We start from the raw sequence: 26325 nt of genomic DNA on the forward strand, positions 1-26325 counted from the left end.
AACTGTGACCCTAAGATCTCAGTGTCCTGAGCAGCCAGAATGGCAAGTGTGAACCACCAATGCCCAGCTACATCAGTATTTCTCATGTCCCCAAGTCATTCCAATGGGCAGCTGGGGTCAAGAAGTTCAGATTTAGACATGCTTCCTACCTTCAAGCTAAAGGTAAACCACAGGTCCATGTATGTGTTTGAATTATTTCTTTCTTCATTTTCCTAAGCTTTCCTATTTTCTCATCCTTTACATCCTAGAATGTATCTTTATTCTCTTTGAAGTAATCCAAATTAAAATAAGAACCTGACCATTTTTTTCATAGTGAGATTTCATATGAAGCTAGTCTTTTATAAGAGCCCACTACCTAAATTACATAGATAGTCAGATATGGGACATATCTGTCTTATATCCATCTGAATGCTAGCTCTACCAGACTAGGCCAGCCAAACCCATCCTTTTCCCATGTTAGTATCAAGCTAAGAGAAATATTAATCCACATCAAGTTCTGTTCCTATACTTGCCTCCTCAGTGTGTGTCTGCCTTCATAGATGAAAGTGAGATGAGATAGAAAAGGCTACAGAACAAGGAGAAATGCCCCTTGGTCTGGGTAACCCATAATTGTGTTTTTTTTGCATTTTCAGACTTTTCTTTGACCATATACAGCCCAAATAAATACTATGTTTTGTTCAGGCACACCAGGAACAATCAGTTGGTAAGCAATCTGTTACTAGAAGTTACATCAGAGTAGAGCTGGGAAAGGGGTGCTGGCTATTACAGTGTTTTCTTGTAGAAATGGTCCTCTGCTAGTTTGGTTGCCCTCTCTTAATGCTTAGAAAAACACTTGGATCACATCTCATTGCTTGTCCTGCCCTGTCATCTGTAGCTTATCTCTATCAAGACTGCTGTCAGTGGAGAGGTGGTTGTAACCCTGAATTTTATTTCCCAGTGTGGCAGAATTCATTTCCTTTGAGATCGCTTATCTCATTTATGTACTTTTTATATTCTATGAACCGAGCCTTTCAAGGCCTGAAATCAAATTGTTGAAACACAAAGTGAATGAAATGATGGCATTCAGTAACGTCATGCTGGTGTTAAGAAGCAGCTGATCATGCAAAATGATCTGAAGGTTACATGTATCAAAGCATTTGGTCTTTCATTTTCCCTTTACCATTAAGTTGAATAAACCTCTACCTAAATGAAATTTGAAAGGCTGGCAGAAGGACTCCTCTCCTAAATCATCTGTAGTCTCTTCCTACTGCTTTTTACATGCCTATATGTTAGGGAGAAGGAAAAAGGCATTTGTGGGTCCATTACTTTTCTGAGTGGTCAAACTGTGATAATTATTTATGTGATGACCTGGGGTTTCACCCTGGTTCCCTTACCCCAACATGAACTGGGTCCAAATTTGTGTACAGTGCTGTGCCTCTGCTTCCCAGCATTTTTTTTAAAAAAAGGTATAATAATCCACATTTTGAAAAATGAAAGTTATATTATATTTGAATCCTGTCTAAACAAATGGTTATCAAGTTAATAAATATGTATAATATCTCAATATAAGACAGCTATATGAAATGGATAGACTATGGATTCACAACAATAAAAATATATCTTGAGAACCATAAGGTCGAGTTTCTAACAGAACCTGGGGTATAGCTTAATGATAGGGCACTTGTCTAGTATGTGTGAGGCCCTGGGTTCCATCCCCAACTCCTCAGAAAGAAGCAAAAAAATCTCAAACAAAACCTCAAGTAATGAGTATTTGTATATTGTATATTGTATTGTTCAGTAATCGAAATGATGGGAAAAGCAGTTCTATTCTAATAAACAGGGTTTTTAGTATAAGCCTATAATGATTTGGGAATTTTGTGCTTGAAGGTATGTGTGTGTGAGTGTGTGTGTACATGTGGGAGCATGTGGATGCATGTGTGTGTGTGTGTGTATGTGTGTGTATGTGTATATTGCTGTGAACTGAGCACCCACTGGACCACTGAGCTTTACTCCATAGGATTTCTGAAAATCCAGATCTCTAAAGTCTTTTTGCCTTAACCACAGAGAGACACCTTCAGCAGATGGGCCCCTAGCCCAGTCTTCATTCTTCCGCCTTGATAGGTGGCCCCTACCTGATGCCGGCTGTTGCTTGCTAAGGCTTGATCGTGTAGAACTTAAAGGGCATTATGCCTCTCACAGTGGCAGGTGTTATTCCCGTGCTGAGAGTAGTCTGTCTTCCTTTATTAAAGGAATGTAAAAACTCAAAAATATTTTTAGCTAGGTGCCAGAAGCTCATATGTATAATCTGAGCTACTCAGGAGACAGAGATCTGAGAATCATGCTTGGGCAGAAAAGTTTTTGAGACTTTTCTCCAGTTAACTATGAAAAAGCCAAAGTGGAGGCATGGCTCAAGTAGTAGAGTGCCAACTTTGACTGATAAAGCTAAGCAAGAATACAAGGCCCTGAGTTCAAGTCTTAGTAACAACACACACACACACACACACACACACACACACACACACACACACACGCACACGCACACGCACACACAAATTAACAATAAGTGGTTTTGTTTGGGTTTTTTGCCTGGGGCTTGAATTCATGGCCTGGACACTCTCCTTGGGCTTTCCTCAAGGTTAGTGCTCTACCATGTGAGCCACAGCACATTTTCAGCTTTTTCGGTATGTGGTACTGAGGAATTGAACCCTGGTCTTTGTGCATGCTAAGCAAGCACTCTACCACTAGGCCACACTCCCAGACCCACAAAGTGTTTTTAAGCCCATTATACCCAAAGTTCCCAGTCTTCAGACATCAGTTTAATTTCATTGCATTGACGTTTATACAAAATTATATAGAAGTACCATGCACTTAATTTGTGAATTCCAAACTCTACTTGCCTTTGAATATAAGTTCCTGTATTTCTCTTTTTCTTTAGAAGTTTCAGCACAGACGGAAATCTGCGACATTCAGCAAGACTGGAAGCCTTCATTCCTCAGTAATGAAGAATTCACCCAGCTGATGTTGGAGGTGAAATGTACTTTCACATTAACTTACTTGACTATAAATTAAACTGTGGTAAAGTACTCCTCATTAGACCTTGTGCCCAAAGGAAGATCTGTTCTGGACCTTGGAAAGAGGTCTTAAAGTAGATACTGGCCTGCTCTTGCTTATACATACTGAGTAGGATACCACATAAGCAATATCTCCAGTGGAAAGTGGTTGTGTCAGCTCCCCTTCTTCCTACAAGGCAACTGGTTCAGAGCTGAGTGGAAACAAAACATGAGTATTCTTTGAAAGTCATGCTTTTAACTTGAGCTTCTGTTACGTCCACATGGCCTCTGGGTGTCAGTCACAGTGATCTGTTTTGCCATGCCAAGATACTCAGGCTTTGTCCTCTGGATCAAGTGCCATATCTACAGAGCTGGGCTTTTGAAAATCTCCTTCAGTGCCCTTGTATGCTTCTGTGTGGGTAAAAGCCCTTGGTACAGGTAAGGACCCATCTTTGTAAAGCAGGGTACTCTGGCTTCCAAAGGAAAAGAATAAAGGGCTTTGGTTATGACCCCATGGGCAGAGAAACCTGATTCATGGCACATCCAGGCCCTTGACTGAGGAAAACCAGGACAGGAGAGATTAGTGAAATAAAGTTCATCATAATCCATATAATGAGCAGCTCTGGTAGGGTTTCCAGCGAGTGGCTTCTTAGGATAAATCTTTCTATAGCTTATCCATGTATCTATATAAGGCTGGTATAAACTTTAATTTACATAGATTAACATTGCAGAAAACAGAAAGTACTGGAATAAGAAAATGCCAGAATAAAGATGTCTAAATATTATGAAATATAAATGCATTAATGAACATTTGCATAAAATGAAAGATACTTAGCTCTACATAGGAACTATATTTAAAGAAAATACAGAACTTTCTGCAGAAGCAATGCATTTTAAGTATGTTAAATTTAAAGCAGCTTGTGAAATATAATGTTAAATTAATGCATCATTATGCAACTTTATATACATAGATTTATTTTTTAATTCTTGTGGAAAAGTAGTTAAAACATATAACCCTATGTATCACTTTGTGTGTGTGTGTGTGTGTGTGTGTGTATTACTGGTTTTTGAACTCAAGGCCTTGTGCTTGCTGACCCAGGCCTTTTTTGTGCTGCTTATTTTTTAAAGTGCAATGACATAAATTAATGCATATCTAAAAGTATTTTCCTGGCATTAGGAGCAAAAGTTACGGTTTAGGTGGTAATCCATAATCATAAATTGCCCATTCTATTTTCAGCCTAGATACATATTTTCCAGCACTATATGCTAATTATGTTTAAGATAGGTACTTACTCCCTGCCCAGACACATGCTTGAACCTTGATCCATCTATGTAAGTCTTCCCATCATAGCTGAGATAACAGGCTGGTGCCACCATACCCATCATTTTCCAATGAGATGAGATCATATAGACTTTTCTGCCGGGACTAACTTGGAGCCATTGATCTTCCTGTTTTCAGCCTCCCAGGAAGCTGGGGTTCTAAGTTTGAGCCACTGGCACCTAGCAGTCACCTGCTTTTAATAAGCCTATAATCATAGTTATTGTTTCCTGTGAAAATATCAAACAAATTTGAGGATCAGGGCTTATATGAAGTTAAAAACTGATAATTTTTTTTGCCAGTCCTGCAGCTTGAACTCAGGGCCTGAGCACTGTCCTTGGTCTTTTCCTCAAGGCTAGCACTGTACCACTTGAGCCACAGCACCATTTCCAGCTTTTTTCTATGTATGTGATACCGAGGAATCGAACCCAGGTTTTCGTGGATGCTAGGCAAGCACTCTACCACTAGGCCAAACAGGGTCACTGGATGAGTGAATTGCATCAGAAATAAAGCCTATCTGACCCATGGGCCTTCTCTCTGAATTTCAGCTCCAAGTTGGAAAACTACCAGCTAGTAGTTGGCTTATGTCTGTTAAGCTTCTGTTCCAACCTGTTACTCTTCAGTTGACAAAGACCTGGTGTTGAGTGAGCAGAACCTTCTGGTTTCTCCTCCCTGATAGCTTGAGCTATCCTTCCATACACAGGGGGTACTTATAAGAACAATGACATCAGTTTCTACAGTGTAACTTCTTTACAATGCAGGTCCCATTCCAGATACACATGACCTTTTGTGTGTGTGAGTGTGTGTACACATGTGTGCATGCATACATGCATGCTGGTACTAGGTCCTTGACTCAAGGCCTAGTTTCTTGAACTTTTTCACTCAAGTCTGGTACTCTACCACTTGAACCACAACTTTGAGCTTTTGGTTAGACAATAAGAGGTAAGCCTCATTGACTTCTACCCAGGCTCCCTTTGAACCATGATCTTCAGATCTCAGCTTCTTGAGCAGCTAGGGTTAATAAGCAGGAGCCACTGGCACCTGGGTTGCCTCCTCTTTCTAGATGCATTTCCTGAGGACATCGTGAGAACACAGGGATCCAGACACCAGGCCTGGAGCCAGGAGTTTCTCTTTGTCTAATGGAGACAGAACCCACACTCCCCAGGCATGAACCTCCTTTCCATCCTTTTCTCTCAGAAGGCACAAAATCACACATCAGTGTGAAGGAACAGAATGACTGTTTCAGACTAGCTAAGGAAGACTGTGGTCACAAGACTCTAAAAGTGGAAAAGTGACGTGAAATGAGGGAACACTCTTGTTGGCTGGGAACTTAAGAAGCCATACTGGTTCTGATACAGCAGTCATTTCTGTTGGCCCAGAGTCTATCCCAAAGAACATGAAGAAATGTCCATCATAAATTAGGAATTGTAGAAAGGGAAGGTTTTGTTTCTCTTTGGTGTATGGCAAGTAGGAAATTCTGGAACCCATCAGAGTCAACTTTACCTGCATGGCGATGCAGTTGCCTATTATTGACTTGCTCTCTGGTGCTGTTGGGGGGACTTTTGAAGTCATGGCAAGTGATGAGCATCCTTCACACAGTGACTCACTTTGGTTCTTATATGTTTGATGGGAAATGTCATTGAGCTGATGAATGTTATCTTCTCTCTATAAATACTTGCCTGACAAACTGAAGAGGGGGCACAGGCTCACTGTGCAGAAAGACTATTCAGCTCCTCTTTTGTCCAGCTTTCTAATCTGCCTTTTCCTAGAAAGCTCCAGTTGATGTCCTCCATAGTGCCTCCACACCTGACAGTGGATGGGTGCTAGGCTACAGTAGGCAGAAAGACCCAGTGTGCATTAGTTAGACACTAGGGTAACTAGAGAATGATAATGTTTTGTATATTTCTAAAAGCTAGAAGAGCTGGGTGCCAGTACCTCACTCCCTTAATGCTACTCAGGAGGCTGAGATCTGAGGATCAAGACTCAAAGCCAGTCCAGATATGAGTCTATGAGACTCATCTCCAATTAACCACCAGAAAACCTGAAGTGGCACTGTGGCTTAACGTGGTAGAGTGCTAGGCTTGAATAGAACTCAGGGACAGAGTCCATGCCCTGCGGTCAGGCCCCACAACTGACAAAAAAAAATATCTAGTAGAGAGGATTTTTCATGTTTTCTTCATAAAGAAATGCTGAAAGTTTAACTGGGCCTTAAGCACTGTCCTTGAGTTTTCTCAAGGGTAGCACTCTACCACTTGAGCCACAGCACCACTTCCAGCTTTTTCTGTGTATGAGGTACTGAGGAATTGAACCCAGGGCTTTATGCATGCTAGGCAAACATTCTACCACTAGGCTATACTCCTGTCCCCCAGTACTGTTTTAATGTATTTTTCAGTTTTAAAATCTAAGCCAGTATAAAACAAATAAGCCTATTGTCAGTTTTCCAGGGGGACGCTCCCCCCTGCCATGTTGGTGTGTTATAAGCTGCCCGCCCACCCTCCCTCCCTCCCTCCCTCCCTCCCTCCCTCCTTTCCTTCCTTCCTTCCTTCCTTCCTTCCTTCCTTCCTTCCTTCCTTCCTTCCTTCCATCCATCCATCAGCACTGTTAGGGGACTGTTCTGGCTCTTGCTGCTTTACACCCTCTGGGTTTCGAAGAATGAATGCTCTTTTGCCCAGGCAGATTCTCCCCAGCACCTGGCAGGATCTAATTGGAGACACGTGAAATGTTTCCAAAGCTTTCTAAGCACATTTTGCGTTCTTTTTTCTCCAAAGAGATGAAACTGTTTCAAAACAGTGACATGACAGTGCCAGGCACACTGTGGATGTCACCTGACCACATTTTTAATCTCTTCCATCTCACCAGCACTCTGCAGACAGCCAGTTGATAGTGTGACCTTGTTCGCTGATGAATCACAGTTGAATTTTGGAAATCAGCTCTGGGATGTGTGTTTATAAAAGCATGATGAGTATCCATATGAAAATACGTTGTTACAATTCTTACCAGTGGGTCATACCTGTAATCCTAACTACTCAAGAGGCTGAGACTCAGAGGATCAGGGTACAAGGCTGGCCTGGGCAGAAAAGTCTGCAAGACTCCACCTCAGAAATAACCAGCAAAGTTTGGCTCAGGTGGCACAGTACTAGAAGCCAAACAAGCCTGAGATCCTGAGTTCAAGCCCCAGTACCAGCATTCATACACCACACACACACTCACACACTTCATGAAGTGTCAGCAATCACTTAAAACATGGAAAGTAATGTACGTTGTGAGAAATCATTCATTGTTCACATCTATTCTTGTATCTCATGAGTATCCAGAGCCATGTGTCTAGCATATAGACTGTGGATATCTTAGATATCCATGGCATGTAAGTATGTTTTTTCACAATTCTGGAAATGCTGGTCTAGTTGTTATAAAACGTCTATCTGGGCTAGGCGTCTGGCCTTGTGGTAGAGTGCTTGCCTAGCATGCATGAAAACCTGGGTTCGATTCCTCAGTACCACATACATTAAAAAAAAAAGCTGGAAATAGTGCTGTGTTTCAAGTGGTAGAGCACTAGCCTTAAGAAAGACCAAGGATGGTGCTCAGGCCCCAGGACTGGCAAAAGAAAGTCTATTCCTACCCAGATTTTTTAGTTTCCTTTGATAATACTGGGGTTTGAACTCAGAGCTTCATACTTACCAGCAAGTATCCTACCACTTAAATCATACCACCCTCAGCACTTTTTTGATCTTGTTATTTTTCTTATAGAATCTTTTTTTTTTTTTTTTTGGTCCAGGATGACCCCCCCACACACACTTTTTTTTATTGTTGGGTTAATGTATATAGGGGTTGCAGTTACATTTGTCAGGTAGTAGGTACATTACTTCTCACACATTGATACCCCTCTCATGTTTTTGTCCCCATTTCCCTGCCCCTATTTCTTCCTTCCCCTATTTATATGTCCCCTGTAGCTGGGATGATAGGCAGGAGCCACAATATCCAGCTTTTCATTAAAAAGGACTCTCCAAGGCTTTCTCAAGGTCTACTACTTGAGCCACAGCACCACTCCTGGCTTTTTTTAATGTATGTGGTACCAAGGAATTCAACCTGGATATTTGTGCATGGTAGGCAAGCACTCTTACCACTAGGCCAAACTCCTGGCCCTCTCCAGAACTTTTTGCCTAAGCTGGCCTTGAACTATATAATCTTCCCATCTGAGCTTCCCAAGTAACTAGTTTCCAGATATGAGCCACTAGATGGGAAATTTTGTTTGTTTTTTGCCAATCCTAGGGCTTGAATTTTGAACCTAGGTGTTGTCCCTGAGCTTCTTTTTTGCTCAAGGCCAACACTCTACCATTTGAGCCATAGCATTACTTCCAGCTTTTTCTGAGTAGTTTATTGGAGATAAGAATCACAGACTTTCCTACCTAGGCTGGCTTTGAACTGTGATCCTCAGATCTCAGCCTCCTGAGTAGCTAGGATTGCAGGCGTGAGCCACTAGTGCTCAGCTGCGAATGTTCTTTATTAATGATCTTTCGATAGCAATTTCTTCTGTGGCAGCAAGTGCAAGCAGAGGTCTCCTTTGGCCAACAGACACGTTGCCTGTAAAGCATCTATTTGCTCTTACATTTTGGAGAAAATGTCACTGCTGAATGCAGAACTGTCACGTGTCATCTGGTCTGTAGAGACTCTATGATGCTACTGGTGCCTCTTAATGCTGATGGTGATATTTCTGACTCAGCCAGTGTGTCTAGTACAAAACTTAAGTCATTTCTGCTGCTAAATTTTGTTCTGTGAGACCAGTGGGTCACCTCTGTCACTCAGCCTGTCCTGCTTTTGCAAGCACAACAAAACCATCCTGTGTGTGCGGCAGAAGAGTGTTATTGGGGACATACTCTAAAGATTATAGAACACAGCTAGTGTCATCAGATGGGTCCTTTGCTTCAGTGCCATCTGCTCTGGGAAGGCACCATTAAGGAGATTTCAACTGTTGCGTCTTCCACAGGCCTTAGACGGCTTCATCATTGCGCTGGCCACGGACGGCAGCATCATCTACGTTTCTGACAGTATCACGCCTCTCCTTGGCCATTTACCGGTGAGTTTCTGACAGTATCATGCCTCTCCTTGGCCATTTACCAGTGAGTTTCTGCCCCAGAGAACCGACCAGCTCACTTTTTCTCTTTTCTTTTTCTTTTGTTTTTTATTTCTTGTGGAGAATCATTTAGACCTTGGGTTGGAGGTAGGACAGGTTTGGGGAGGTATGTGTTAGAAGGGAATGCAGGTACTCCTTAGTGTCCACATATTGGAGGCCCAAACCAGGCAAAGCCCACAGTCCTGGGGCAGAAGAAGGGCTGGAACCCCACTGGGCCAGCCAAGACATCAACTAGAATCCAGAGATCACGTGGAGCCACAGCAATGGGAGCTGAGCTTAGAGGACAAGTGGGAGCTGAGGGAGGAACAGGCAACAAGACGGCTGAGTCTGGAGCTCCCTAGATACAGGGCTGAGACTGACTGCATGCAGGTTGTGGCACTGGTGGTCATGAGGGAGTAGCAGCACCAATACTTCTTGGGCATTAATATGTTCTGGGGAGACACTATTGAACCAACATTGTGAAGGCCTTAGAAGGGTGTTCAGGGATTGGGCAGGCCAGGAGGTGAAAACCAGCTCTGTACTCCAGGGGTGAGTGACAGTGGCTTGGGAGATGGTGGCAAATGTTGACAAATGTCTGTCCTGACAGGTAGATGTGTCTCTTTCCTTCTCCTTTTCTTTCTTTCCCCCACCACCCTCTTTCCTTCCCTTCCTGCTTTCCATATTGGTTCCTAGTAACTCTGACCTCAGGATGGCATGACTGACTCATAGATCTGTACCAGGCACATCCTTGAGGGCCCCTCAGGCCATTGCCCAGTCTCCCATATCATCCCACACCATCACTGACTTCTACAGAACCCCATCTTGAATGTCAGTCCTACTAGCAGCACTGCATGAGGTGGATAAATGTTCTCCTGGCTGTCTGTCCTTCAGTCCACCCCAGCAACTCCTCCCCCTACCACTCTTCATCCCTATACACAAGGCATAGGCCGCAGTTCTTGGGATGAGAAGAGTGGCAGCTTGCCCTGGATTCACAGATAAAGACATGGGGGACAGTGGTTTCCTCCCCTCAGCCATCCCTGCCTGGGCAGCATCATGGCTTGCTTCTCTCTGCCTTAGAGTAATGCACCCTGTACTCCTGAGGGTCCTGGGTGCATCCGTTCCTTTCAGTCCTCTACCCCATTCTATCTTCCTGCAAACAGTATCATGCGCACACAAAGCTGCCACTCAGAACAGTCACGGCGCCTAGGCAGATACTTTCCTGTTATACCAGAGTCTACGTCTCCAGGTCTTAGCCCACTTCCTAAAGGCAGGGTGCACCAGGCTGACAGGGGTGTCTCTGTCCTTGTGACAGTGGGTAGATGAAGCTCCTTCTCAGCCCAGAGAAGTCCAAGGTCCCCTGTGTCTTGATTGTAGCTCAGGCCATGAGGATAGTGATGGGGCAGATGTGACCCGTGTTTTCAGTATGGCTCACGGGAGGGCAGCTCAGGAAAGGAGGGAAGATCAGTGTCTCTCCAGAGCAAGCTTGTGTTTCACTTTGAAGGGAAAGAACTTAGAAGTGACCAGGAAAGGGAGACAGAACCCAGAGCCATTTGGGACACAGAATTGCACTGTTGTGATTTGTGCTCTTGTAGTTATCCGACCCTTTGCCTCAGATGGTAGAAAGTAAGATGGACATTCCTATGACTGGAAATTATGAAGCAATTCAGGACCATCTTTATAGTGACTCTGAAAGGACGAGAAATGATCCGTTCTTTTAATTTATTAATGCTAGACACATTTGAATACTTCTTAACTATCTCTGCACAGATACTCACACTAGACACATACACACATGGCAGCCCTGGACTCTTGGGGAAAGTAGGCCCCAGCCTGGGCAGTCCTCAAATCTAACTTCAATTTACTTCTAGTTTTTATTGCCTACTACTTACCAAGGTGGTCTTTTGCAAGCGGGTGGAAAAGGGCTGTTTTGTTTGGAAACTTCCCTGATCCCAACACAGGCAGGTGATCTGGGAGTCATACTTCTATTGTGCCTCCTATATTCAAGGAAGCAAAGCCAAAGTAGGGCTCAAAGTAGGGGCAGCTCTCTAGGGCCTAGGCTGGTCAGTTGTCTTCCTGACAGCAAGAATTGTAAGCATAGCCAGGCACTGGTAGCTACTCAAGATGCTGAGGTCTAAGGATCATGGTTCAAAACCAGCCCTGGAGGAAAGTCCATAGAACTCTTTTCTCTAAGGCCAGGAGTTTGGCCTAGTGGTAGAGTGCTTGCCTAGCATGCACAAAGGCCCGGGTTTGATTCCTCAGTACCACATACATAGAAAAAAGCCAGAAGTGGTGCTGTGGCTCAAGTGGTAGAGCTCTACCCTTGAGAAAAGTTCAAGGACAGTGCGCAGTCACTGAGTTCAAGCCCCACGACTGGCCAAAAAAAAAAAAAAAAAAAAAAACAGAACAGAACTCTTTTCTCTAGAAACCCACAAAAAGATAGAAGTGGAACTGCAGCTTAAGTGGAAAAAGCCAAATGAGGGCATGAAGCTCTGAGTTTAGTCCATTTGTAGTCCTGCCAATTGGCTCCTGTGCTTTTGGTATAAACCTATTTTACTTTGAGCGGCATAGTTGAGCTGGTGCTGTTAGTTCAAGGGCCAGGAGTAGCCTGAGTCTGCAGCGTTTTCAGGGAAGGAAACCTGGGAGAGGTGAGGTGGAAATTCAGGGCAGGAAAGTTCAGAATAGGACCAGCTTCTAGCCTAGGTTAAGTCCCACCTCCCACAGGGAAGGACTGATTCTTGGCAATTTGATTCAACAATGTTAGCAGCTATAGATAGTGCAATGCCTTCTTTGCATCTATAATCACTATTGTTTTAATCAAGCCCATTGAAGGAAGAGTTCAGCTGCAGATGGAATTTACCTTTTATCGGTGCTAGGGTTGGAATTCTCAAATTATCACCTTTGGATGGCAGTTTTTTAGCATGTGGAAATAACATGATAGTAATATACTAGCAGATCCACCTAAGAGCCATGCTTGGTTCTGAGCCCTGTGAGAGTATTAACCCACAGCCCTGACAGTCTCCCTAGCAGCTCACCTTCTCCCACCTCCATCCATTCATCTTGACTTTGTGCAGACTCTGAGGTATCTCATCACCTGCCAGCCTACCATTGCCCTTCCATATGCTCACCTGGGCCAGGTATCCCTTTACCCTGCCCTCTGTCACACCCACGCTAGGGAAGCAGCTTCTGAAGGGGCCTGTAAGAAAACCCCATCGAGGACTTCATGATGGTTTTCATGAATCCGAAATATATTTAAGAAGAAAGGCTACTGTTGTCTGTGACCATGTGCTATCTGTTGAAGAAGCTAGAGGGAACAAGATTAAAATAAAATCATGAGCATTGGAAAGCAGGTGGAGGAAGCCAAACTCAGAAATGGTAGCATGAGCTGGTGAGGATGTCTGTGGTAGTAAATTGATAAGAATAAAACTTTCTGCCTCCAGCCAAGCACTGGTAGCTAACACCTATAATCTTGGCCACTCAGGAGGCTGAGATTTGAGGATTGTACCTTGAAGCCAGACTGGGCAGAAAAATCAGTGAGACTCTTATCTTCATCCAGTCACCAAAATGCCAGAAGTAGTTCTAGCCAGCCTTGAGTAAAAAAGCTAAGGAAGCCTTGATTTCAAGCCCCAGGACTGCAAGTGTGTGTGTGTGCGTGTGTGTGTGTGTGTAAACAGTATAAGTAGGTAGGTAGGTAGACAGACTGACAGACTGCCTTCAATCACAGCTATTCCAAGTTCTCCTGTTTTTCAGTCAGCTACTAAGCTGTGTCCATCATCCTCAAACCCACTATAGCACTTTGCCTATTCTGTGTATTTCTTCCTTTGCTCAGTGTCTGGCACATAGAGCCCCTCAGGAATATTGGTTGCACTGTTGATAGTGAATGAATGGCTTTGCACTGTTTTTCCTCCTCTCCATCCTCTCTCTTCACACTCTGGACAGCACTTAGCCTGACTTTTAGTGCCCCATTCCTTTAAGTCATGAGCCAGGACCCCTTTAAAATATAGAAGCACAGATGCTCCCCAACTTACCATGAGGATAGCCTGTGTTGATAAACACATGGCAAGCTGTGAGTGCTGTTGAGAATGTGCCAACTGCATATAAACCATGCCACTGAGCCCAGCAGCACAGTGCACTTCAGTGCTGTCCTGCGCATGAGCTGACTACGAGCTGCAGCTCACTGCTGCTGCTGCTACCACCTCCCATGATTAGACCACATTACTATTCCAGGAGAACAGCACATTTCTAAGTGTAATTCCTACTGAATATGGATCGCTTCTTTACTACCATGAAGTCAGGAATCCACAGTCGACCCATCGTAAGTCAGGGACTGACTCACGCTGCTCCTGGCTGTCTGAAGTCTCTCAGTGCCCTCTGCTGAGCTGACTCCCCAAACCAGGTCACTATAACAAGGGTCTTGCTTCTTGTGTAATCCTAGGGCTGGGGAAGCTGAGGTAGGAAGATCATGAATTCAAGAATAACCTGGAATGTATAACCTCGAATGTATAGTAAGACCTTGTCTCCCCCAAAAAAAATGTTTTAAAGAAGAGAATGAAACAGAGATGATTGGAGGGAGGGAAAGCAAGTGGGCATTGAGTAACAGAGGTGAAGGTGAAGAGGAGGAGCCAGGGATGTCACCTGGGTATATGGTATGGAGAAATGACTATACCATATATAGATGGGAACCCAAATTGCAGAGAAAATAGGAGCAGGCAGATCCATTGATAGGCCCTGGCGAGCCATGTGGCTGTAGTTTCTGGGAATATCTAAGTGACAATTAGAAAGTTGAGCATAGAGAGCTGGTTGGAAATTGAATTTCGGGAGTGAATAAGATGCTGTTTAGAGTTTTGGGGCTGGATGGAAGTAGAGGAAACCTGAGGAAAAAGAAAGATGTGCCTGGGCTGGGAGTGTGGCCTCGAGGTAGAGTTCTTGCCTAACATGCATGAAGCCTTGGGTTCAATTCCTCAGTATCACATACATAGAAAAAGTTTGAAATGGTGCTGTAGCTCAAGTGGTAGAGCTGTAGCCTTGAGAAAGCCCAAGGACAGTGCCCAGGCTCTGAGTTCAAGCCCCAGAACTAGCAAAAAAGAAAAGAGATGGGCCTCTTTCCTCTTTATACCCTTAGATCCCCTTGTACACTTTCCAGTAAAGATGCCAATAGCACATGTGAGGCTGCTCAAGCTCTAATTCAAATTATGTAACATTCAAAGTTCAAGCCCTATCGTCTTAATTACTCAGGACACCAGGATCTGAGGATGATAGTTTGAAGCCACCCCAAGAAGAAAGTCCATGAGACTCTTATCTCCATCCATTTAGCCAGGAAGAAAAAGCTGGAAGTGGAGCTGTGACTCAAGTAGTAGAGCGAAAAGAAAAGAACAAGAAAAGAAAAAATCTAAGGGACAATGCCTAAGCCGTGAGTCCAAGCCACAGGACTGTCATAACAAACAGAATTCAAACCCTCAACACACTGGCTGAAGTCCAAGTACTCAGAAACCATGTGAACAATGCAGATTGCTGTTTCAGGCCATTTTTCTCATCACAGAGTTTGATTGGGCAGAGCTACATCTAGACTCTAGCTAATCTGTGTTCTGTAGTCCAGTATCAAGGCATTTGGGGGAAAAGTACATCTCCATCCATTAGAGATCACTAAGCTCTCTTTTTGCTGGTCTAACTATAAGGAAAGGAACCCCATGCAGTCTTGGGGTTTCTAACTAGGATTGCTGCAGCTAGAAGTCAGTAGAGTTACCAGACAAGTCTCCTCAAGCAGGAGGAACACTCTTCTTGAAGCAGACTTCATGCTTTGTTCTTTCCAGACCCAGGGGCAATGGCACATTTGATCAACTACAGATGGCTCTCCACACCCACCTAAGTGTCACATTCAAGGATTCCACCAGCCACGGTTGACAGTACTTGAAACTAAGAGATTCTGAGCTAAGCATGCACAGACCCTTTTTTCTGATACAATATAGCAAGTGTTTTTAAAAACATTTACATTTCATCAGATATGTCATCTAGAGTTGATTCAAACTCCATAGGAGGATATTCATAAATTATATGCAAATATTATAAGCATTTTACCTAGTAGACTTGAGCATCTATGGACTTGAGGATCCATAGGTGATTCTGGAAACAATCTTGTAAAGATATCAAAGGACAACTGTAAAATCTTGTATTAATATGCATGTATAATTCTTTTTGGGGTTTTGAAGATTGGGGATTGAACTCAGGGGAGAAGCTCCCCTTAAGTCACTCAGTACTTCTGTTTTTGAGTTTAATGTTCTGATAGATCTCATGCTTTTGCCTCAGGTAAGTCTCAGGTTGTGACTTTCCTACCTCTTCCTCTAAAAAAGCTGGGTTATAGTCATGTATTACCACATTAGGTCATCCCTTTCCTCCCTCCTGCCCTCCCCCCTGCCGTCCTCCCTTCCTTCCCTCCCCAATGCCTAGAGTTAAACCCAGGACCTCATATATTCTAGGCATGTGCTTGTTATACCACTGAGCTACACCTCCAGTCTCCATAAACCTTTTAAATTACAATTCAAACTGAAAGTCTTCCCAGAAAACCAGATTTTAAACTTGGCAATTCAGAAACAGCTTCTGAATTGTTTTTTTTTTAAAAAAAAAACTAAAATTCAATTTTTGTCTTTGATTTTATTGTTCATTTTCATGAAGTGTGCACTTTTGTTTTTGTTTTTGTTTTTTTTTTGCAGTCGGATGTCATGGATCAGAATTTATTAAATTTCCTTCCAGAACAAGAACATTCTGAAGTTTATAAAGTGCTTTCTTCTCCCATGCTTGTGACGGATTCTCTTTCCTCAGAACTCCTAAAATGTAAGTTTCAATTCACTGGTGTTACCAGACCTAAAGATAAAAATTTTACTTTTGAAAGAAAAGATTAGAATGAATTAAGATGGGGTGGGGACTAAACTTTTTTATTGGTTGGTTGGTTGTGGAGCTTCAACTCTAGGCCTGGGCACTGTCCCTGAGCTCTTCAGCTCAAGGTTGCCACTCTACCCCTTGAGCCACAGCGCTGCTTCCAGTTTTCTAGTGGTTAATTAGAGATAAGAGTCTCGTGGTCTTTAATGCCTGGGCTGGCTCTGAAACATGATCCCCAGATCTCAGCCTCCTGAGTAGCTAGGATTATAGGCATGAGGCACCAGCGCCTGGTGAGGGAACTAAATTTTAAGAATAATTTTTCTTGTGACTCAAAACTATTCCAAAATCCTTCAAGCCATATTTTAATTTGAAAGCCAAAACTGAAGTTTGGAATATATAAGATATTTAGGCTTTATGTGGAAATTTTGAGCATATAAGAGCTTAATAATAGCTTATTTGGCATGTATGACAAAAGATCTTTTTTACATGAGTCTCTAGCTAATAAATAGTGTAAAAAATCAGTGGACACTGCTTATTTCAAGGAATATTTACAATGTTAAATGTATGTCATACGCAGTAACCAATGGCTAATTAGATTATTAGGTCAGACATTGAAATTCTGTCCTCCAGAGGCTATCATCTGTTACCTATATACATTTGTAATTTTATGGAGTTCTTTTTAAGTTTTTAATCAACATATTCAGAAACGTGGATAGAAGGCAGGGCCTGGTGCTTAGAAACCACATGTCACTTAACAAACCATGCATGATTGCATGCGGTAGCAAAGATGCTTGAATTTGTTCAAGCCTCAGTCCATTTGCCATGGCTAATTTGTCCTGTAGTACATCTGATTTTACTTCAAAGCAAAGCAAAAAAGAAAAAATTAAATTAAAGCAAGTGGTGAGCAGCTCTATATGAGCAGCTTTATTTTAATATACTGTATGAAAACAACCGGAACTAATCAAGGCCGACAGAACCAACCACAGACATCTGTGAGCAAATGAAGACTAATTAGGTCCAAGTATAGAATGCCGAATATCTAGGAAGAACAACAAGATAGGCCTGAGCCGCAGAGGTTCGAAGCCATCATCATGAGAAAAAGCTGCTGGCCATGTGTAAACTGAATCCTGGAAGAGTTTTCACAAAGACGTGGTTTGTGTAGTCTGTATGATCTTCATCTTCCTTTCTCTCCTTAACGGCCCAGCTGACAACGATTTAGAGTTTTATTGCCATCTTCTCAGAGGCAGCTTGAACCCAAAGGAATTTCCAACTTATGAATACATCAAATTCGTAGGAAATTTTCGCTCTTACAACAATGGTAAGCTTTAATTGTCCCATAATTACAAGTGTCTTTTATCATGCAAACGTGCATGTGTGTTTGAGGGCTAGAATCCTGGGAAGGAGTGAGGGAGGGAGGGAGGAAGGAGCAGGGAGAATGTGTGCGTTCATATTTGCATTTTTGCATTTTGTTCATTAAGGCTCTCATTGGAAGAGGAGGGAGGATGCAGGCTTTTATAACAGCATTTTGTTCATGGAAGTGCTTTGTCATTGGAGGAGGTGGGAAAAAAAAAAGTATCCCTTCACATTCGCATGTTGCTCATGAAAAGCTGTCTCCCTTGGAGAAAGCACAGGCCCATCCCTGTTTATTCCAATGTACACAATCCCCCTGAATTGTGTGTATGATTTGTTACTTTATTCTGAATCTAATTAAATCATTCTGTACTGTGAGAAACACCTTATAATAATTTTTTTAAGTTAAGCTAGGCTTTCTTAGCCTTTGCTTTCTGCATTTTTCATCTCCCCTTTACAGTCTTGCTGTAAATCAGCTTACTCTGCTCACTGCTACTCAAGGAAGGGGCAACTTTACCACAAGCAGCAATCTACGCTGGTTAAATTATTCAGCAGGAGAAGACAGGTAGTAAAGTCATCTTTTCTGAAATTACCCAGATAACTAATTGTCCAAACTCTGGCTATAGAGACATGAGCTCTGATGTAAACTTAAGAATTCATGTATACTTCTGAGTCATGCAAAACACATGATCAGAATGGGAATGCAATCCCGTTCTGGACCCAACAAGGAAAGGCTTACATCTTATTTGCTGGGGTCCTCAAGACTCAAAACAAACAGCTTTGAAAGGGAGATTAGACATGTGAAAGGGTATCAATGTATGGGAATTAATGCACCATCTATCTGGCAAATATCATGTAACCCTTCTATTAATTACAGTAAAAATATATGAAAAGAAAAAAAAGAAAGAGAGCTTATAGTTCAGAAGACAGAAAAACTAGACAACAATGTTGACAGGCAATGGAGAAAAGAAAAATATTAAAGGAAAAAAATAAATGGGGTAGGGGTTGGGGGGAGGGAAGTGGTAGGAACGTAGCCTAGTGATAGAGTGCTTGCCTAGCTTGCACAAAGCTCTGGGTTTAGTTCCTGGGGTGGGGGCCGGGGGGGGGGGGTGTGCAGGGTACTGAAGTGGTGTTGTAGTTAAAGTGGTAAAGTACTAGTCTTAAGAAAGCCCTAGGAGAGTGCCCAGGCCCTGAGTTCAAGCCTCAGAACTGGCAAAAAGAAAAAAGGGAAACAGGAAGATGAGCTGTAAAAATAAGTAAAGGGCAGGTGGGTGGTGGAGGGTAGAGGCCTGGAGAAGATGAGGACAGCACCGACTTTTGCCACTTACATTACTTCTGTGTAACTATCTCCACAAAGGCCCCTTAGCCTAGGTGAATTAATCCCAGCTTCCATTAGAGCCAACCAAAGTAATAGCACCGAGTCCCAAGCTTGAGGCTAACCAGGATATTTTCTTCAAACTCCAACAATCCTTTGGTGTAATCCATTTACATAAATATGTATGTTCTAGATACTCAACACAGTGACCCTGCCAGAACCATTTTCAGGCCTATTGTCCAGGGTTTTTGTGGGCTCCTCCATTGACAGATCTACCCAAGGCTCCAGCTGGATGAATGATTAGAAGTGGCAGCAGATTACTCTCCCAAATGAGCCCTTAAATCTGGGCAAAACAGATGAAACCAAGGCTTGACCGTATCTAATCCAACTCATCTGAAAAGCTTACCCAAACTCCAAGAGACAAACGTGAGTGAACACACACAGGAGTAAATGGTAGCTGTTAGGCAGCCTAGTTAGAGAACCAGACCTAAGTGGTACCTTGTAGAAAACCCAACACAATTCAGGCTTGTAGGGTAAGGTAACCAGTTTTGATGCAGGTTCTCAAGCCTTCCTCTAAAAAATCCCAGTTTAGGAGATCTGAGGCCCAGGAATGTGTAGCTGGAAAGGACTATGGAATTCCAGCCCAAAGAATCATAGACTTGGACCAGTATGATACCAGATCCCATTCTGTGGAGACTTTAGTGGTAGGGGTTCCAGACTACTTTATCATTGAATGATTGTAAGTAGTAGGTTAGAATTTGCTTAAGATATGTATGATGGTGGGGGGGAGGTTCCCTCAAATAATTAAACGTAAACCTACTATATGATCCAGCAATTCCACATAACCTACTATATGATCCCACAATTCCACTTCTGAGGATTTTTCCAAAAATACCAGTAGGGTCTTGAAAAGATATTTGTGTATCAAGGTTTGTGGAAGCATTATTTACAACAGACAAGAAATAGAAGTAGCCCAGGAGTATACCAGTAAATAAATGACTAAAGAAAGGAGCAAATCAGCAAGGCCCAGTGGCTCATGCCTGTAATCCTAGCTACTCAGGAGGCTGAGATCTGAGAATTGAGGCTCAAAGCCAGACCAGGCACTAAGACTCTGAGACTCTTACCTCCAATTAACCACTAGAAAACCGGAAGTGGCACTTATCTCAAGGGATAGGGAAGTAGCCTTGAGCTGAAGATCTCAGAGGCAGCGCCCAGGCCCAGAGTCCAGGCCTCATGACTAATAGACAAAAAGGAGAGGGGGAGGGGGAGGAGGAAGGGGAGGGAGGGACGGAGGGAGAGAGAAAAGATGAGCAAATCATTATAATGGAATATTATTGAGCCTTAAAAGGAAGAAAATTCTGATATATGCTATAGCTGGAAGAGTTTTGAAGCTCATCATGTTAAGTAAAATAAGCCATTCACCAAAGGAGAAATATTATATAATTGTGCTAGTTATTATGATATACCTAAGGCAGTTAAATTCATAGAAACAGAAGTAGACTTGCCTGAGGTTGGGGGCAGAGGGGAGAAATAGGAAGCAGCTTCTAGAAGGTAGAATTTCAGTTTAAGATGGGCCTGAGACCACAGCTCAGAGTTTGGATGTTCTTGTGCAAAACTCTAGAGGTTCAATTCCGAGCACTAAAGGAAAAAGGAGGGTAAACTTTATTCTAGGTGTGTTTTATCATAGTAATTATAGTTGTTTGTGTGTTTTGGCCATCATGCCAGCTGCTAGAATACCAAGGCATCCTAAGCTGCCATTTGCACAAAACTGAGTGAAGAGACACCCTAGCTCTCAGGCTGGAAATTATGGGATGTCACGCCCACCCATTCCCATGACAACAGTGCACATAATTAAAAGAACCTGTGATTGGCTAGTGAGAAGCTGTTGTATCCTTTGTGAATTTACATTTACATAATGCATTTTTTTATCATACTTAGAAGATTTCAAGGAAATAGGTAGGCTTCATTCTGAATACCTTGGATTTTTTGGTTTTTTTTTTTTAGCACTTCAAGCTGAAGCTGTTAGTTTGCTTGAAAGAGTGTGTGGAAATTATGTGTGACTTTCTTTTTAGACTGTTTCTGGTATAACATGCAGATTAAAAGTAGAAAACTGAAAAATAAGAATGTCATGTCTCATCAGAGCCTGTTGTAAGTTAGAAGGGCTTTATTGAGATGAGTGCCCAAATGTAAATGTGGAGCCCTTGGACCCTAAAGCAAAGGACCTCAGATGAAATGTGTGGGCTTGTTATACTCAGATGAGGAAAACTACAGATAATGATAATGTGTATTTCAAAATAGAAAAATCTTGAATGTTCGTTCACTCACCACAAAAAAAATGAATTCTTAGATATTTATGCTTAGCCCAATATGAACTTAATGCAATATATGCGCATATTCAAATGCTACATAGCTCTTAATTAATATGTATAGGTCTTATGTCAATTGAAAACATAGGGCTGAAGGTGTAGCTTACTAGTGGAATACTGGCCTACTATATACAAAGTACATGACATCCAAGGAAGAGACAGAAAAAGAGGGAGGCGAAGAGGAGGAAGAAGAAACAAAACCAGAGATGAAATAACTCATTAAAATGTGAAGGCCCTAGGGAAGGGAAGAAAGAGACTGAACCAGACAAGTCTTTTAGTGACCCTTAAATTATACAGATGAGGCTTCTGTCTTCTTGCCAGGTAACAAAGAAAATTGCCAGAGGTTCCTTCAGAAGGAGTGAGCCTTCCTTGCCAGGAATCCATTGTGAATGGGCCTGGTTAGCAGGAATCTGGGAAGGGGAGGCTCTAAAGCACCTTGGCCCTCACTGAAGTCCCAGGTTTCCAGATTTACTGAGGGATCATGTCCCATTCACCTCCCCAGATCCCAGTTCCCACTGTCAGTGTAACTATATCACTCTTCCCAAGTCCTTGGTTAAAATGGAACTTTCCCCCACTTCAATGCCATGGAGTCATTTTCACTCCTCACTCCTTAGCACTACATCATCCCAGCCCCAAGAGCAAGGAGCAGGGAGATAAGACTTTGTTTGTCTAGGCTAGATTTTTTTTTCCAGTCCTGGGCTTGAGCTCAGGGTCTGAGCACTGTCCTTGGACTTTCTCAAGGCTAGAGCTCTACCACTTGAGCCTCAGCACCATTTCTGGCTTTTTTCTATGCATGTGGTGCCGAGGAATCGAACCCGGGTCTTCATGCATGCTAGGCAAGCACTTTAACCACTAGGCCAAGCTCCCCGCCCCTAGGCTAGATTTTTAATAAACATGAAAATTACTTCCCTATGCTAAGCAAGTGTCTTCGGGTCCATCCCCAGAAAGGGAGAGAGGAAGAAAAGGGGGGGGATGAAGCAGCATCAGAAATAGTATTTCTGAGAAGTGTTCACTTGACAGTTTCTGACCTGCTCTGGGGATGGGGTAGGATAGGTGACACCTGTCTCCTAGGAAAAGCTGACCCAGACTTGACTAGTAACAGTGGCACATTGACTACTTCCAGAATAAACTTGATGTGGATCTAGATATGTCCAGTAACAGATTATTGTTTTCACTGCTAATGGGCTTTCTACTTTCCAGGCAAGCACTCTTGGAACAGATTTTTTTTTAAGGAGGAGAGATACTTTTGGACAAACCCATCACCCATTCTTTTTACTTTTCCACTTAAACGTGGGCCAGGAGGCCCTAACATAAGAGACATATCCCTAGTTTATTACTGCAAGTGGAAAGAAACTAGCCAGGTGACCAGGTGCTTGTGGCTCATGCCTATAGTCTAGCTACTCAGGTGGGAAAGATGTAAGGATGTCAGTTCACAACTGGTCTAGGCAGGATAGTCTGTGAGACATTCCAGTGAATCACCAAAATGCTGAAAATGGAGCTGCGGTTCAAATGGTAGAGTGCCAGCCTTGAGGGAAAAGAGCTAAGAGAAAGCACCTAGGCCATGAGTGCAAGCCCTCATACTGGCACGAAGGGAAGGAGGGAGGAGAGGAGAGAGGGAAGGGGGAAGGAAGGGAGCAGAGGGGGAGAGGGAGAGGAAGAGAGGGAAGAGACTGGCTAAATGTCTTTCAAAGGTGTGATGCAAACTTTATTTTTAAGGAGTCCTCAGAAGCAGATTTGGCTCCTGACAGGTAACTTCCTGCTAGGAACAAGCAATTCTTTCTTTGCACCCTCACTCCTCCCCGAGACTTGGATTGAAATGTGCGACTGACTGAAATCCAGAACACAGCATTTCAAAAGTTACTGGGATGATTCCAAATAGGTCACCCTGAGCAAACATTCCACTCTGGGCTTTCCAGAAACCACACACCACAGTATAAAAGTTTCCCTGCCCTCATTTCACCTACTCGCTTGGAACCACACAACCAGATTTGAACTGTTGGCTGAAGCCAGGCCCTTTTGGCTTAGGACACTCAATTCCATATGTTTCCTGAGATTGCTGTAGGTTGCCTGGCTTTGAGGTTATTGTTTTGGGAGTTTTGTTTTCCCCTTGAGCTTAATTAATTGAGATGTCTCAGTTAAAGGATCAAGGCACGCCAGACCTCCTTAGAATTGGAGTGGAAAATAGAGACAGATTCATGGAAGGACTGTCTGATGTCTGGTCACTGTCTCGAAGAGTCCACAGCAGAGTGTGCCCAGCAAAGCACACCCTGGTGCTCAGTGCTGCCCATTGAGATTGTGGTGGGGTTCAGATAATAAAAGAGAACATTCTGTCACCCAAGGTCATTGTCCTGTGCAGACTTCTAAGGTTGAGTTAAAATAAGCAGTGAGAAGTGGTCATTCATTTATCAGCCGCATCTCTGCTTGCTTCAACTGGGGAGTGAACAAACTTCCATTACAAGTTGTCCCACAGATGTGATAAGAAAAAACAAATAGACTGTTCAAGATAGCTACTTTGAAGACTGAGCTAAGGGCCTGTAGGAAATTTCACTTTTCTGAGTATACAGATAATTAGAGCCTATCTGCCCCAGCCATCCTGTATCTTAGCAATGCCTTTATAATCCTCTTGGCCTCTAACAACACTTGGTGCTCTGCTCAGAATAGGGGAATTACTTAGCATACACAGTTTCGTGCTGCGCACCAGTGGCTCTTGCCACTCCTAGTTATTAATTAAGCTGAGATCTGAGGATCGTTGTTTCAATCAAGTTGAAGCAGGAAAGTTTGGGGGAGTCTTAGGGCCAATTAACTACCAAAAAGCTGAAAGTGGAGGAAGCTCAAGTTGTAGAATGCAAGCCTTGAGCATAAAAGCTCAAGGACAGTGCCCAGGTCCTGAGTTCAAGGACCAATACTGGCACACAAAATCATTCATGTATATATATATAAAACATGTTATATGTATGAAATATATATAAGTGTATAATATGTGCACATACATTATGCACACAGTTCCTTTTAAAGGAATTTAATTTCAATCAAGCATATTGCAAACCCTCAACTTTCTCATGTGGCTTTTTGCCTTCTCTCCTGCATTGATTTTTCCTCTATAAACAACCTGGAAAAGGAAGGACAAAATGAGCATTACTTAAGCAAGGTGGGCAGTGAAACCTAGAGAAGAAGGATGAGTTTCCAGCTGGCCTAAGCCCTGACAGCATACATGGGAGCAGGCTGTGAAGAGGAAAATGAACCTTGAAATTAGCACTTGATGAGTGGGGGAGAATTCCTCATGAATGTGGAGAGAATTATTTTCCTCTCCATGTTTCAAAAACCATAATCCAGATATTTAGAATGTCTGTCCCAGTTGGGAGCCAGAAACTTAATGAAGCATGTCTCATCATAGGTTGCATCACGTCTTCCCAGGTACTTACTGCTTTATTCTAAGTGCTGAGAGAACAAGTGGTTTATTTCCTTGTGGACTTGTATATTTCCTGTGGCAACTGAGTTATCACAAGCAGGCTTTCTCTGATGAGAATACTTGACTGCTCTGATGACTGAGCTGGTCCTGATCCAGGCAAATCAGTACACCTTTCTTCATTTCTTTCTATTCCTTTGCTGTTAATACTATTTTTTTGTGCATGTGCTGGTACTGGGACTTGAAATTGAAATATCAAGCTTTACTTTTTCACTCAAGGGTGATATTCTACCACTTGAACTACAGCTCCACTTCTGGTTTCGTGGTAGTTAATTAGAGATGAAGGTCTCATGGACTTTCCTGCCTGGGAAATCTTGATCCTCATATTTCCATTTCCTAAGTAGCTAGGGTTACTAGCCTGGCCTCCCTCCCTCCCCCATAGTTATCCTCTATCCCCCTTCCCCCATACTGAGGCTTGAACTCAGAGACTTGCAGTTGCTAAGCAGGTGCACCACCACTTCAACCATACTCTGTGTGTGTGTGTGCCTGTGTGTGTGCGCATGTGCATGTGCATGCATGCATACCAATCCTGGTACCTAAACTCAGTGCCTGGATGCTGCCCATGAGCTTTTTCCCTTAAGAGTAATGATCTACCACTTGAGCCACGGCTCCATTTCTGGCTTTTTTTGTGCTTAATAAGAGTCTCAGGGCTGGGAGTTTGGCCTAGTGGTAGAGTTCTTGCTTGCCTAGCATGCACGAAGACCCAGGTTCGATTCCTTGGTACCACATACATAGAATAAAAAGCTGGAAGGGGTGCTGAGGCTTAAGTGGTAGAGCTCTAGTCTTGAGAAAGTCCAAGGACAGTGCTCAGGCCCTGAACTCAACCCAGGACTGGCAAAAAAAAAAAAACCAAACAAACAAGTTTCAGACCTTGCATCCTGGGCTGGCTTCAAACTGTGATCCTCAGATCTCAGCCTCCTAAGTAGCTAGGATTATACTCATGAGCCACAGGTGTTCTGCTATGCCTTGCCTTTTTTTTTTACTTTGCTTTTAAATATAGTCTCACTTTTTTTTTGGCTTGGATCAGCATTTACCTATTTTATGCTTCCCCCATAACAGAAATGGCAGCTGTGTATCACTGTACCCTGCTGTTTATCTGTTGAGATGGGAGTCTCACAAGACCTCCTCCACTGCCCTTAAAGTATGGTTCTCCTGATCTCAGCCTCCTGAGTGACTAGTATTACAGGCCTGAGCCTATCTTTCTCCCATAGTTACTCTGTATCCTCACCCTGACTGATTTGGGAGGTTCCTTTGCCTAGGCTCACTTAGCGCTAAACTTGGGCACATCCAAATGAAGTAGACATGAGTCATTCTCAGTCTCTAGAGAACTGTGCAACTCTCATATTTGGAATCCCATGAGTGCCAGTGTAAGGTGTCTGAATATAGAGACAGTCATGACAGTTTCAATACTTGAGAACCTGTGGACCCAATGCACCACCGTCTCACATGGCTCCCCGCGGAAGCCCATGCCAGCCCTGGGGCTGCTTTCCCACACGGGGAG

At 43.0% G+C, this 26325-nt stretch overlaps 1 protein-coding gene across 3 annotated transcripts in view; it reads left to right on the plus strand.

The window, feature by feature from the left end:
* Positions 1-26325, plus strand: part of Npas2 (neuronal PAS domain protein 2) — a 174195-nt gene that overhangs the window by 113038 nt on the left and 34832 nt on the right. For all 3 annotated transcript variants that reach the window (XM_090336518.1, XM_090336519.1, XM_090336520.1), the window contains 4 exons: positions 2915-3006; positions 9332-9421; positions 16162-16282; positions 17532-17645. In XM_090336518.1, the coding sequence (XP_090192644.1) occupies positions 2915-3006; positions 9332-9421; positions 16162-16282; positions 17532-17645 (417 nt within the window). The remainder of the gene's footprint in view (positions 1-2914; positions 3007-9331; positions 9422-16161; positions 16283-17531; positions 17646-26325) is intronic.

The sequence above is a fragment of the Megascapheus bottae genome, chromosome 7, assembly GCF_031878675.1.
Source record: "Megascapheus bottae isolate mThoBot1 chromosome 7, mThoBot2.hap1, whole genome shotgun sequence".
NCBI classification, from domain to species: domain Eukaryota; kingdom Metazoa; phylum Chordata; class Mammalia; order Rodentia; family Geomyidae; genus Megascapheus; species Megascapheus bottae.